The sequence below is a fragment of the Beauveria bassiana genome (genome assembly GCF_000280675.1).
Source record: "Beauveria bassiana ARSEF 2860 unplaced genomic scaffold BBA_S00043, whole genome shotgun sequence".
Taxonomy (NCBI): Eukaryota; Fungi; Ascomycota; class Sordariomycetes; order Hypocreales; family Cordycipitaceae; genus Beauveria; species Beauveria bassiana.
The window spans coordinates 57,031-70,746 of NW_007930878.1; the positions used below are offsets into that span (position 1 = coordinate 57,031).

At 48.4% G+C, this 13,716-nt stretch overlaps 9 protein-coding genes across 9 annotated transcripts in view; 4 read left to right on the plus strand and 5 right to left on the minus strand.

The window, feature by feature from the left end:
- BBA_08972 (uncharacterized protein) overlaps positions 1 to 120 on the plus strand; it is a gene marked incomplete at both ends in the record, with an annotated part of 626 nt that extends 506 nt beyond the window's left edge. Inside the window, one exon of the mRNA XM_008604069.1 lies at positions 113 to 120. Within this exon, the coding sequence (XP_008602291.1) occupies positions 113 to 120 (8 nt within the window). The remainder of the gene's footprint in view (positions 1 to 112) is intronic.
- Positions 121 to 550: 430 nt separating this feature from the next.
- On the plus strand, positions 551 to 1,573 carry BBA_08973 (uncharacterized protein; the record flags this gene model as incomplete). Its single annotated transcript, XM_008604070.1, has 1 exon — positions 551 to 1,573. One exon carries the CDS (start codon positions 551 to 553, stop codon positions 1,571 to 1,573), a length of 1,023 nt encoding a protein of 340 aa, XP_008602292.1.
- A 231-nt stretch (positions 1,574 to 1,804) lies between these two features.
- BBA_08974 (antifungal protein) lies at positions 1,805 to 2,198 on the minus strand (the record flags this gene model as incomplete). Its single annotated transcript, XM_008604071.1, has 3 exons — positions 1,805 to 1,867; positions 1,926 to 2,015; positions 2,082 to 2,198. The coding sequence occupies 3 exons, from the start codon at positions 2,196 to 2,198 to the stop codon at positions 1,805 to 1,807; spliced, it is 270 nt and encodes an 89-aa protein (XP_008602293.1).
- A 983-nt stretch (positions 2,199 to 3,181) lies between these two features.
- BBA_08975 (chaperone protein DnaJ) lies at positions 3,182 to 3,975 on the minus strand (the record flags this gene model as incomplete). The annotated part of the gene is made up of 2 exons (XM_008604072.1): positions 3,182 to 3,757; positions 3,832 to 3,975. The coding sequence occupies 2 exons, from the start codon at positions 3,973 to 3,975 to the stop codon at positions 3,182 to 3,184; spliced, it is 720 nt and encodes a 239-aa protein (XP_008602294.1).
- A 743-nt stretch (positions 3,976 to 4,718) lies between these two features.
- Positions 4,719 to 5,121, minus strand: BBA_08976 (uncharacterized protein; the record flags this gene model as incomplete). The annotated part of the gene is made up of 3 exons (XM_008604073.1): positions 4,719 to 4,837; positions 4,890 to 4,976; positions 5,025 to 5,121. The coding sequence occupies 3 exons, from the start codon at positions 5,119 to 5,121 to the stop codon at positions 4,719 to 4,721; spliced, it is 303 nt and encodes a 100-aa protein (XP_008602295.1).
- Positions 5,122 to 5,970: 849 nt separating this feature from the next.
- BBA_08977 (dipeptidyl peptidase III) lies at positions 5,971 to 8,375 on the plus strand (the record flags this gene model as incomplete). The annotated part of the gene is made up of 4 exons (XM_008604074.1): positions 5,971 to 6,285; positions 6,341 to 7,169; positions 7,232 to 7,935; positions 7,986 to 8,375. 4 exons carry the CDS (start codon positions 5,971 to 5,973, stop codon positions 8,373 to 8,375), a joined length of 2,238 nt encoding a protein of 745 aa, XP_008602296.1.
- Positions 8,376 to 8,848: 473 nt separating this feature from the next.
- Positions 8,849 to 9,226, minus strand: BBA_08978 (uncharacterized protein; the record flags this gene model as incomplete). The annotated part of the gene is made up of 1 exon (XM_008604075.1): positions 8,849 to 9,226. The coding sequence occupies one exon, from the start codon at positions 9,224 to 9,226 to the stop codon at positions 8,849 to 8,851; it is 378 nt and encodes a 125-aa protein (XP_008602297.1).
- A 1,437-nt stretch (positions 9,227 to 10,663) lies between these two features.
- BBA_08979 (LysM domain-containing protein) lies at positions 10,664 to 11,897 on the minus strand (the record flags this gene model as incomplete). The annotated part of the gene is made up of 2 exons (XM_008604076.1): positions 10,664 to 11,490; positions 11,570 to 11,897. 2 exons carry the CDS (start codon positions 11,895 to 11,897, stop codon positions 10,664 to 10,666), a joined length of 1,155 nt encoding a protein of 384 aa, XP_008602298.1.
- A 722-nt stretch (positions 11,898 to 12,619) lies between these two features.
- Positions 12,620 to 13,498, plus strand: BBA_08980 (uncharacterized protein; the record flags this gene model as incomplete). Its single annotated transcript, XM_008604077.1, has 1 exon — positions 12,620 to 13,498. The coding sequence occupies one exon, from the start codon at positions 12,620 to 12,622 to the stop codon at positions 13,496 to 13,498; it is 879 nt and encodes a 292-aa protein (XP_008602299.1).
- Between the last annotated feature and the right edge of the window lie 218 nt (positions 13,499 to 13,716).

Here is a 13,716-nt window from a genome sequence, read left to right on the forward strand (position 1 = left end):
TAGTTAATCTCTAAAATATATTAGAAATCTAGACTTATAATATATTTATAATTATATAAATGATTTTCTAAACCAGTAAATAATATATAATTTAAATCTTCTTAAAATATAGAACTTTAATTCTTTCATAAATAATTCAATTTACTTAGTTATTAAATTATTTTATAATTTTAAATATACTTTTTTTTACTTTAAGTAGAATCTTATCTATTTATTATTTTAAGTTAAGTTTTATTCTTAACCTTCTTAAGTTTATAAATATAACTTCTTAATATAAAAAGTAATATTTTCAATATCTTTATTAAGCTATCATTAGATTATTAGGACTTTTATAGAATATTATATATTTATTTCTAAAAGTATAGTATCTTATATATACTTATATATATTCTCTAGTATGTTCTAGGCGTAATCTCCCCTGAACTAGCTAGGGGCGTATAGTAAAAATCTCGGCCTATTGCCTGTGACTCCTTTGTTGCAAACAACCAACCAACCCAACCTAACCCAACCTAACCCCACCGCTTCCACCATCATCATCAACACCGTAAGAATGCATCATCTACACGATTCCATAATTAGCACCTCACAGAATCGCCTCCCTGAACTCATGTCATCAGATGGAGCCACGAGGGACAAGGAGGATGTGCGAGCAGCCGCCGCCCGGGGTGAGTTCGAGGAACTTCGGAATTTAGCCTTGTTCAACCGCACTTCGATTGTCAGCGAACGATATTGTACCGTTGGGGATGGGGTCGACTCCCTCGAAGGCCACCTTCACTCCTTGTGGCACATCTACTATCAACTCGGCCGCCACATATCGCATGAAACGCCGGAACACGACCGCTTGGCGTTGGATATCATCCGTATCCAGGGGCTGGGCACGCTGACGCGGCCTGTGCGAGGCGTGTACGGCATTGACGTTGCACGAACAGTCGAGGGCACACTCTGGGGAGATTTACCTTTTCTCGTCACTGATATGACCGATTTCTGGAACACGAATTGCGCGTCGTTGTCCGGCATCCATCGCCACAACTTGGCATCTTTTTTGGCCAAACTGGCATCTACCCGCATCAGTAAGGATGGAATGTGCCAGATTGCCCTCATCCTATTCCGCGCTACGTTTGAGGAAGAGCGAGAACTTGGTAGCACGGACGAGCCGGATCATGAAGACGCAATGCGAAACATCAAGGCTCTTGACATTGCACATCTTTTGCCATCTGCTTGTTCTTGGATCAAGGAGGCAGGTCACAGTCTTGCTCAACTCTCGGAGGTCTCATGGGATAACTACCCCCGCACGTCTAGCCAAGGTGGCAGCATGTTTGTCGAGTCGGAACTCGGGAAGCGATCTCCAAATGGATTTACACCTTGGAGATGGCTTTACTGGCTTAAGCGCCTGTCCGAAATTCGCGATGAGGCAAAGGAAGCGAACGAAAAACAATTGGAAGAGCATGCCACTGACGCAATTGACTTCATGGTCTCAAATGTGAGGGAACGCAATTCCGAAATTCTCAAGGTGTACAACGCGGCTGGAGATTTGCAGAAAGATGAACATTTGTCATGCTTGGGTAATCAGTAGCAAGGCACTTGGACGAGTGGTGAAGCTATACGAGTGTGGAATTGAACTGTCTAGTTATGTTTCCGCTGCTAATCACCGACGCCGTGGCATCAGGCTGGCTCTCGACGTGGAGACTGCAGTTAAACATGCGACGTGTACTGGTATTAGCTTTGATATGTACCAAATTTCTTATATCAATTGGTACCAAGAGTCTTGGAAATTGATCCAAAGACCCGGCCACGCTGACAGTGTCTAGTGGCACACGACAGCTCGGCTGACGCTGTCATATGAACATTCGTTGTAGTCCTTGGTGCACTAAAGAAAGCAGTCAGCATCTACACAATTAGCGGCTTGTCGAGGGAGAAATACGTACCCTCTTGTTGGCAAAGTTGGGGCACTTGACAAAGGTATCCCTGCCATTCTGGCCCTTGAACTTGCATTCGTTCTTGGCCTTGGTGCAAATCTTTGAAGTTGAGTGGATGGTTAGCTTTGCTCCGTAGTGAACATGGATTGGCGGTATCTTGCTTACTCCGTGGTACTTGATCATGGCGCCGGCCCCATCTCTGGCCTCAAACTGCTCAGGGGTGGCGGCGGCGACGGCGCCGGTCGCAGCGAGGAGAGAGAGTGCGATGGAAATAATCTGCATTTTGCAAAATTTTGAGGTGATTTTATTGGGAAAGCTTCTAAGTGATGATTGGGAACGATATATCAGAATGCTTCTTGGTGAGGTGTAACTTGTAAGGTGATGTTTTGGAGCGGTCGTGAAGCCTTTTTATATCGTACATGATGGGATAGTCGGGCTGTTTCGAATTGGGCTTCTACCGACGAGCTTGCCAGAGGATACATCTCTCCGTACCTATTTGGGCTTGGTTCACTGATTAAGGAATCTGAAATCAGGCTGGGGGCCTCATCGACCGTCACGTATATATGCAACCCTATGTAACATCACCGATCATCTCTAGTCTAGGCCATTCCCGCCCCGTGTTATGATGCACGCAGGCGATGCACTGATGGTTTGCGATTGGCCCCCGACGGAGCGAATGCCTGAGAGATCTTCCGGCCCATCGCGCCACCAGACAAGATTGTGACAACACTTTAGTCATACGTGCGCTGCTCATTGCTACTAATTGCTCGATGCCGGAGGGCCTCGGTCAGACGTACATGAATTTATAGCGTCGACTGTCACCCCGACCGTGCACCGAGCCAGCCTGATATTATTGATACCACATTTGGCATGCGCCGGTTGTCGATCGTCAGTTGCCGCGCACTGTGATTTCGTGTGAAGTTGCAAATCGTGTGGGGGTGCGAAAAAAAGGGCCAGATCAAGCAGCTTTGAGAGCGATTCCGGAAACATCAAGTAAGAATCGTGCGATGGCCGTTGGCCCATTAAGGTGATCTATACTGCCGCTCGCGGACAAGGACCATGCATGTCTTTGAACTTTGTAGCCTTTAGACGCTGCCTTTGCTTCATTGTTCGTTTAGTTATCTGATGCATTGCAATGCCGTGCATCGTGCGGAAAAAAGATTCCGGCAGACTGTAGAAGGGAGAAGAAATTTTTACACGACATTTACTCGACACAGCACTGCCTCTGGAAAAAGTCTTTCCTACCACGATTGATCTATTCCGTCCTACTTGTCGCGCGCGAGACCCTCCCGCTCAATATTGAGCCTTGCCAACTCTCTCATCTCTTTCATGATTTGCGCCATCAGCGGCTCATCCCGCGACCTGAGGCCAGCTATCGTGGCGGTGGCCTGGTCAATCTGTTCTTGCAAGGCAGTGCGGGCGGCGTTTCTCTCCGCTGCACGTCGTTCCCTGGCTTCTTTGACTTGTGCCGATTCTCTTGATGTAAACCAGGAGGCAAACTTGAAATCGCGCTTTTCTTTTGAGGCAGTGCCTGCTGCCTTCTCATCCTCCCCCTCGTCGTTTAGGTTGTCTAGCTTAATCTTGAGCTTGGCCAGAAGCTCTTCCTCTGTCCATATGTCGTGATCCGTGGCGGACTTTTGCACCCGTAACTGATCAAGGCTCGCTCCTAATTCTGCAATTCTCTTGTCGAGTTTCTTTTTGCTTTCACTGTCATGATGAAAAGAGGACTTTGGTGGCTCTGATGGTGCGGGCGCGCGAGTGCCAAAGCCTACCGGTCGAAGAGTTCTGTCATATTGACGTCGCTTAAACGGGTCAATCAGGACATCATAAGCATTTTTAAGCTTTGGAATGCGGCTTTGCATTAGATTACTAGTAGAAAGACTCGTGATTATTCTTCTGTGGGAGCGTTCCTCACCGTTTGGAAACGAGCAGTCGCCTCTGCGCTATCGGAATTCTTGTCCGGATGATGTATTCTGGCGAGACGTTTAAACGCTGCCTTTATCTCAGACTCGGAGGCTGATTTCTCAACTTGGAGGATCTCGTAATAAGTATTAGTCATTTCAGCCAGCACGCGGCGGCGGGCGTGAGAAGGAAAGCAAGGTAGGGTTTGGTTGGAATGAGTTGATGAGCCTGAATAAGGAATAAGGGGCTGTAAGTGGCTGTGTAACCAGAGTAGAGACCCTGTAAGTTGTTATTGTTTGCCTGCAAGATTAGCTAGTCAGCTATACTACGGCCTTACTCGCTACCTAGCTAAATACTCCGTAACTGATAACTTAGTATATAAAAGCCGACGAGAGATTCAATTATCATTCTATTAAATATCTAAATAGAAATAAGTTATACCTGCTGATTAGTGAATATAGTCTTATATAAGCTTACTAAACAAGTATATTTTATCTCTCTAAGTTATAACTAAATTCTTTACTATTTCTTATAAATAACTTTATGTTTTTTTATAATATCTTTATTTCTTACTAATTTATATTATATATATATAATCTTAAAAAAGATTATATTAATACTATTTACTTTATCTATTCTTATATAATCTCACTAGATAATATTAAAATTATCAATATTTATTATATTATTTATTTCTAAATAATATATCTAAAACTGGATTTGATACTTTAATTATCTTATAAGAATTAAGATTATTATATAGTACTTAGAGAGGACTATAAAAAGTCTTCCCTATACCCACGGATTTTTACTATGACTTAAAAATATAATAGTATACCTTTAGGGTAGCTGATGATACCACCCCCGGCCTCGCAAGGTGTACTAAGCCTACGTTCTCATCTAGGTGTCTTCGGCCTCATCGGCAATTGCTGAATGATAGGGATGTTCGACGAGCCATCTTTCAGCAGATTTTTCAATAGTAACTAGGTCAAAGAAAGCTTCCAGCAAGCGATTTAATTCTAGCCACGAATTAGAAGATTTCAACGGGCTAGAATAGAGGACTCGTTTAACCTTGAAGAGGCATTCCGCGGGATGGCTGCAAACTAAAGCGAGCATGAAACTCATGGATAAGGATCAAACTTTCTGGAATCGCCGTTGCTAAAGAAACGTCAGTCGAAGAATTACAAGTTCAACACATAGGCTTACCTTTAGGTATAGTGAAAATTCGCGGTTCTTCAGTGTTTTCGTCGGCTTCTTTTCGATCGAGGAATTCATCATAGTATCTACGTATGAACTTTTGCATTGTAAATGTGTTTGGGAACAGGACAGCACCATTAGACACTATTAGAGCCATTAGTCTCCAGACCAGCATTAGCGTCCCGAAGCTATTCTAGCGGCCGGGGTTACCCTCGCTGTACAGCGCTTGAGCTCCGCCGCAATGCCCCGCCACGGGAGTGCAACGGCTCGCCGGCGGAGATTTAGATTTAGATTTATAGCTTTATACCGTGATTTTCAGTATTTTTAGTACTGGTGAGTCGTGACTTAGGATACATCGAAGAAGAACTCACAGGGCTGGCACAGTGGGCCACAGACCACCGGGGGCCACAGCAGTCTATCCCCTGTCAGTACAGCAGCTTTTACAGCCAGTAATTACAGTGGCCAGCACAGCCGCCAGCACCCTAAGTCTCTACTAAAGGCAATTCCCTTCGCGGGGATAAATAGGCAGTCATACCTGCACACTGCTTGCTTTCTTGCCGCTGAAAGGGAATATAGAGACGCGCTCAAGACTCTCTCCGACTTTGGTGGAAGGATTCAAGCAGTGGATTCTTGAGGACAAAGTCTTTTGTATCGAGCTACTTTCGAAAGGAATACCATGCTCGTCGGCTTTTTCATAGATGCGGGAGTCGAGATTAACGGCGAGGATCGAAATAGCAGAACGCCGTTAACAGCGAATTCGAAAAGGACTCATGCTCGAATTCATATGTTTAAATAGATATCACCTTTATGAGGGGTTACTAGGGCCTATAAGGTCAAGCTTGCACTTTGCAAATCCTTTCAAAACGAAGCGTCTTTGCTGCGTTTCTTCTCGCCCCGTTTTTTTAATTACTGCAACTAACAGCAAACCAACGTACTCACCTAAATCTCTCACCAGATGGCTTCACCAGGTCAATCTCGCCACTCTGTGACGACTTATCAGCTCTCGATCAAAGACGTATTTAACAGTCTTTCCCAGAATGAGCAGCTGTATGCTCATCACCTCTCACAAGCTGCCTGGCAGGGCAGCAGAATCATCCTTGGTCAAACTTCTTCTGAAGGTGTCGGCATCTTTGACTTCATCCTCGAGCTGCACAAGGCCTGTGGAGGAGAATGGACCCAGTTTGTGCAGCGGTTCGGGATCTCAGAGGAAGAAATGGATAATTTCTTGGACTACAGTGGCATGTTCATGTCCAAATTAAACAACTTTTGCGTAGGTTGTTTTAGTCAAATGGCGTGCTTGGCATAAAAGCTGAAATGTATTACAGGGTGAGGGCGACCGCAAGATTGTGCCCCAACTTTCGGCAGACTCTCTGCGCAAAATGGCAAGTATCTCACCGGCTGCCACAGCTGCGCTGGAAAAGGTTATTGAGCGCATGTTATCCTCTACGCCCAGTACACTAGGCTTGTCGGACTCGACGTACTACCCCGGTGACGCTAGGATCACGAAAGATGAAATAGCTGCTATTGCTCGCGTGATGCAGAAACATTCTATCGAGCCGGAGAACACCCGAGTCTGTAAGAGTGTTTACGGGAATAGCGCTATCTACAACATCCTCCAGGCGTCTGTGCAGACAAATGCTACACTCGAGAGTCACTTGAAGGGATCGGCGATTCCCATCAACGCCCTCGAGCCAGAAGTTGGAGATTTGCAACTGGAGAACGCAAGTATCCGACTTGAGCGGGGTGACTACTCGGAAGAAATGTCCAAAATTTGTGAACATCTCTTGAAAGCCGTCCGCTTTTCAGCCAATGATGGCCAAGCTCGCGTTCTCATGAATTATGTTGAAAGCTTCACTACGGGAAGTTTGGAGGCGTACCGAAGGGCTATGAAATGGTGGGTAGCGGATTACAACCCCAGAGTGGAGAGCAACTTTGGCTTTGTCGAGCCCTACAGAGACCCATACGGGGTAAGATGCGAGTGGAGAGGCGTGGTCAGCATTGCCGACGTACAGCAAACAGCCAAGTTGGCGGCTCTTGTGGACAATTCAACAAAATTTATTCGAATGCTTCCCCGGGCAGTCCTTGACGTCAATGATGGAAAAGGGCCGTTTGAAAAGACCGAATTTCAGGCACCCTCGTTCTCAATTGTGCACGGTTAGTAGATGCAATGAACTCATGGGGTCTCTACGTTGGCTAGTCTAATCTCGATTGGTTAGCACTTGCCTTTGTCTGCAGCAATGTCTGGGAGGCTTCCAATGTGCCTAATGTAAGTACCAGACACTCAAACGCTGGCCAACTGGCTAATTCGTCGGGGACCTGCATGCAGTACAACGATATCCGTGAGACATGCGGTTTCAAGAATATTGTCTACGCAAATCGAATGAATGCCAACGCGGACCCACAGCGTCCATTCCACTGGGTTCATCCATCCGAAGCGCACGAGTTCAAAAAGGTCAACCACATTATTCGCTTCGTTACAACCTCGATCCACGAGCTTCTTGGCCACGGTACTGGCAAGCTACTCTCTGAGACGTCAGCTGGTGTTTACAATTTCGATCCGGAACGCGCGCCCATCAACTCGCTCACGGGCAAGCCTGTTCACTCGTGGTATCGACCCGGCCAAACATGGACGAGCGTGTTTGAGAAGTTGGCGGGAACGGTAGAAGAGTGCAGAGCAATGCTCATTTCATATTATCTCGGAGACGGTAAAGACATGCTCTCCTTGTTCGGTTATGATGACGACAGCGATATCAAGGCCGATGACCGTGAGCACTATTCCTTTGTATGTGTTGCGTTTTATTCGCCTGCTAACATCCTAGTAGTGATATACAACATGTACCTTCATATTGGGGTTGAAGGTCTCCGAGCCCTTCAGGCATTCAATGTGGAAGAGCAGTTGTGGGGTAGCCCGCACGCCAACGTATGAGTTTCCCTTTTCCAGCGAGTACCTACTGCTAACTCTGGAAAAAGGCAAACTACGCTATTTTCAAGCATTTAATGGCTGATGCCGATGGACTGTTCACGGTGCATTGCGACCGGACTGCAGGCGTACTTTATGTTCGGGTTGACCGTTCCAAAATACGCTCTAATGGGAAACCCTCCATCGGTCGCATGCTTCATCGCATCCACGTATGGCGTTGCACTGCGGACATTGGCCCCTGCAGGCCCTTTTATGAAGCTCTCAGTGCAGTTGATGGTCAGTACGGAGTTTGGCGAAAGATTGTAGCATCAAAGCCTGAGCCGCCTTGGAAATTCGTTCAGGCAAATACCATCCTGAGGGATGATGGGCACGTAGAGCTCAAGGTATACGAGGAGAGCAATGAGGGTATCATCCAGTCGTTTGCAGATAGATGCGTCTGAAATCTGGTGGGTCGGTCGCTCTCAAAATGTCAATGTCAGCTTTTGGAGGACGCAAGACTCTGCATTACGCTGGTTGTAGGGAGTACATCCTAAATTCTACAGTGTATCAGCTTAACTTGGATATATAAGATGAGGAAAAAAAGGGAAGAGATTTTTTAATTACACTTCCGCTGTGATGTTGCTCTGCTGTAATGTCGCTCTGCTGTGAATCTCGTGTCGGCAGACTTATTAAGGTCTGACTGCGTGTATTCGTGCATTTGTCAAAGGCTTACCAGCCAAGCATCAATTATCAAATGGTTTTTGCTCAGAATTATAAGGCCATGCTTGTAGCTATAACTAAATAGCGTATATTCTCTGTCTATATCCTGTCAAGAGTATCTCGACTAAGTAAATGCCTAACTAAAACATCGAAACCAATCTGCAACGTTCTGCATCTTGTCCCGTTCTAAAAGAAAAGATGGCTTTATAGAGACTTAGGACGAGCAGCTGATGGCAAAGCCCTTGGCCCAGTCGACCGGCTTCTGGGAAAAGGTCTGGTAGTCCTGGCCGGGGTTGTAGATCTCGGCGACCTTCTTGGTGCCGCCCTTGAGGACCTCGCAGGACACGTGCTGGAAGTTGCTGGTGAACTGGAGGCTGGTGACAAAGAGGGTGCCGTCCTTGAAGAGGTTGGTGTTGGCGTAGGCCTGGCCGAGCTGGACGGGGTGGCCGTTGAGCGGGATCCAGGCGTTGCCGTTGGCGCCGCTCCAGTTGTTTGCAAACTGCACCTGGACGCTGCCGGTGGCGGGAGTCTGGGGGTCCGCGGAGACGAAGGCGGCGAGGAGGGGGAGAGCGATGGCCGTGGTGGACAGCATTGTGAAGGATGGTTGGACTGTAAGAGGCTGGGTGTCTAAGTGCTTGAGAAGATATGGGCTGTTGTTTCGTGGTTATAGTAAGACTTTTGTGAGTGATGAGAGGAATCATGGATGAATGATGGGATGAGGACATGTTTATATACACAACCAAGAAGCCGGTCATCTGCTATTCACAGCTTCTAAAATTACATCTACATGCGGCTACATTTGAGAAATTCGCCTCGTCTGACATTCCAAGTGTCCGCGCAAGTTGTAACCATACCCTTTATGGATGCTCCTACGCCGTATAGGCGCAAAGGCACATTACAGCTTCGCAGAAAGTCTCCGGCCAGAGCTAGCTGCGGCTATGTCAGAGTGCGGCTCGTATCCAGGTAGCATTGCCCAGCGTTACGTATTGGCGCCACCAGCTAGGTGTTGGACATTATTTATGCCTCCAGACAGTCGAGTTCATCATCACGCGAGGCGGTGGATTGTACATCGTAGCCCGGTTTGGTATCGTGGACGTGTACTGAGATCGCTGGCTCCGGCTTCCTTCCTCAAACTCTCTGATCCTAGCCTCAAAGTCTATGCAGCGAATGTTCTGAGATGTTCTACCTCTGATTCAATCTCTACTCTACACTCGCCTTAAAACAAATGTGCACAGTGGCTCAATGCTTGGGTGTTGGGCTGAGTGTCGGGCTGAGTATTGCGGTTGTCGGAAGGACCGGCCGGATGAGCATTTTACGCCCAAATTGACATCAGTCTCAAAGTGAAGCTAACATCGTCACCAAGGTTATACACTCAATCGCTTCTCCCTCTCTTCAGCTGGCGCTGAGCTGAGCCCTATTTGGTGGCGTCACTGCCACCACGAGGCTTCAGCTGCAAGCCATCATCGTCATAGATGGCGTTGGTCAGACACCAAAAGTTGAGCTCAGAGGTGGCGCTTGGTGAGGAAGCATGAAATAATGCCTTATTCGAGACTCAGTCAGCCGATGCCTAATTTTAGGTTCTGGTGGCATTCCAGACAAGCTACTTTGAAGACTTCGTTTGTCGTACCCGGTGATTTGACCAATTATGTTTTATACAGCAGAAAACGAACGAAGCTGAGAGAAGAATTTTGACTTTTAGAGAGGTGCTGAAAGGATTAGATGGTTTCGTATAATTAATCGTAAATTAGAGAATGCGAGAGGAGCCAACGGGCTGAGACAATGCCAAGGCAGAATAAGGCTGCATTCTATCCGGTAGCGTCCACCACCCACTTGCGGGGTCACCTCTTCCCACTAGAAAACGCTTTTTAATGGAGCAATATACCAGAATATAATAAGCTGCTTTTCATCTTCTGTATAGTAGCTAATTACTATTGCAGAATCTGACTTGGTTTGACTCTATCGCTGTCATCTTTTCTACCAATTGGGATCTGTCTGGTTACCCAACACGATGTCGCCATACATCGGTGACTTAGCAAACACCCTGAGCCGGCTCAGGATCGTACGCGCAAGAGCCCTTGTTCACACAGTCATCCTGGCTCTTTGCGCAGCGCAGATGCATAGCCTTGAACTTCCACCCATTCGTCCATAAGCCGCGGCACTCCCCCCTCTTTGCGTACCCGTAGCCAAACCACTTGCCCTGGCAGCCGGGCTGCTCCCAGTAGCTAATTTGCACCTCGCCGTCTGGGCACACGCCAGCCGCGGCGATTTCCAGGCTCCCCACGCTGCAGTCTGTGTTTATGCACTGGCCTTGGTCGCCGGCAATGTTAACGACGTTGTGGGCGTCGCCCGTGCAGTCGACGCGGAACCTCGACTTGAGCGAAAACGCAACCATGCCCAGGCAGGCGTACGCGTTGGCCCACAGGCCCGAGCAGGCGTTGCCGGCGTGCGGGTTCCATTGCAGAAAGTCAGACAGGGAGACGCCGTTGCGTGAGGCGATGTCCGCGCACGTCTCGCCAGGCTTGACAAGGTAGAACTTGTTGCAGCCGTCCGTCATGCCGGGCTGTGTGGGAAGCGGCGTGGGGATTCCATTGCCAGTTGCTGTCGGCGGCTTGGTCGACGTGGACGTGGGCTTGGGCTTGGGCTTGGGGACGTAGCCAATGACGGAGACGCAGGCATAGGCGTTGGCCCAGAGGCCGGAGCAGCTATTGCCGGCCTTGGGATTCCACTCCAAAAAATCGGACAGGTCGAGGTTGTATCGCGCGGTAATGTCAGCACAGTTGTCACCCTTGTTGACAAAGTAAAACTTGTTACAGTTTGAGACAAGGTTCGGCTGTACTGGCACAGGCGTGGTGATGCCTGCAGAATGGGCCGGGTCGCAGCCCGTAAAGATTAGTGCCGACGCGACATGTTCCGTTAATGAAAAAGATTGACTTACCGTTGCCTGGTACGGTAGTAGAGGTGACCTCTGTCGTCGTCGTCGTTGTCGTCTGGGTGGACGTGGTTGCAGGAGCCGTGGTGGGTTCGCCAGTGACTGTGGTCACGGTACCAACTACACAGTATTGCTCACCTCCAATGACCTCTGGGCATTTTGCTTTTGGGTTCAATGATTGGAAAGTGGCCGTGTCCAGTCCCCAAGTCGCGGCCATGCTATCGCACGTCTCGCCATTTGCAGCAACAGTCGCGAAACTGCAAGTCACAGAGACCCTTTGCGCCGAGAGGAGAGCGGGCAGCCCTGCCAAGCCGAGAAGAAGATGTCGCTGCATAATGGTAGTGGCTGAAAATGTGTACCTGACTGACCTATGACTAGCTACGAGTACCTCTGAAGAAGCACTTCTTCTTCTTCTTATACGAATACACGACGGCTAATTCCATGGCATGCATGGCCATACGCTTCGCAGAACCTGACCAAATTTTAATTTACACGGATTGGTTCACATTTGGTCTCTTGTAAAATCCTCTTCCCCAGGTCCATAATTCTTCTCCCGCTATTGAGTGGAGGTACAGCGGCGCAAAGGTACGAACTGGGCAAGTCCCCCAATATTGGTCTTGGCAACTTGCCTCGATACCCATGTCATGAAGCACTGTCGCGTGTCTCCTAGCCTATTCCGTAGTTTAGGCATATTTAATGCAAGACGTCCAGATTTGGGGCTATAAGCCGCTCGCCCTGGTCATGTCCGGCTTGACCTGGCAGCCAGTATCAAGCCCAGGACAGACTTGAAAATCCACTCTCCTTCAAGGGTCGAGAAATTTATTTCCGTAACCCGGGAGGCTCGGTTCGCGGGGAGAAGCCGTCCGAGTGACATGTTTGTTTTTAGCCAGACTTACCACAAAACAACAGACAAGGGGGCCATAATTTCCCACTGTTACGCCACTTGCAGCCGCCATCCTTCAGCACTCCAAGTTACTGTCGACTTTTTCTTCTGCTTTCGTCCCTTGCACAACTTGCGTTGCTGGAAAAAAAAGTCACAAACACCTTCTGCGCATCATGCGTGCCTCAGCCTTTGTTGCCGCGGCTTTCGCGCCGGCTGTCCTCGCCGCCACATCAGCAAATGTCTCTCTGCCAGCGGTTGTCGAGTTTGACTTGCTTTTCCCGCGAAACGAGACATACGCGCTGGGCTCGACCTTTCCCTTCATCTTTGCGATGCAAAACGCCGAGCTCGTGTCTTATATGGGAAGCTCGGGGCCGCTTGTGCTAGTCAGGGTGTCCCGCGAGGACGACTACTCTGCAACCTTGGCTACCTTTCGCCCGCACCTGAATTACTCCAGAAGCAACGACAACACCAAGAGCGGAAACGAAAACGGTGTGTACTTTGTATATGAGGACATGCGGAGCGCAATCTTGTCCAACGGCACGTGGGTGATTGGGTGGGACGTAACGATGCCGAACTGCTCCCGGGATTCAAAAGATTCCAGTGCGATCAACGGCGGAGTGACGGGCACCACGCAACCGAGATACACCATGTTTACCATTTCAGCCGATGGGAAACAGCCAGACTTCGAGACGCCTAAAGACCAAGGCGGCGATTGCTTCCATTCGCAGGACGAGGGCCGTACGAGCGCTGGCTTCAACATTACCGACATTCTTTCCCTCGACGGACAGTATGGAAAGGCTCGCAACTTTCTCAAGGGAATGGAAAGTTGCCTCGTGACTGCCAACAGTACTTCGCTGCCAAAGACCAACCCTTGTGCTGCAAAGGTCGACTCGGACTCTGCATCTAGCATGTCTGCGGCTTTGTTGGCCACTGCTTGCTCGAAACCTACTCCGCTTGCGAGCTGCCTCCCAAAGAATGCCGCGCCAAGAGTCCTTCCTACTGCCGGTTTAGTTTCTAGCATAATCCTGGCTGGTTTTGCTATTTTGATCTGAGAGATTGGACATTGATAATTGGCTTGGCAGTTGCTCAACCTGCATAAAAAAAGACCACTGTCGTGTGCCCGCTAGCCTAACTAATACTAGGTGTGATGCATTTTGTTTTGTATGCTGGTTAGGTAAGTCTCTCCGTAGCAAAAATTGTGCTATATCCGATATTTGAAATACATCTTAGCCCTGTAGGTACGTCGCCCCCCTTGTCGGTACCAGCCTGC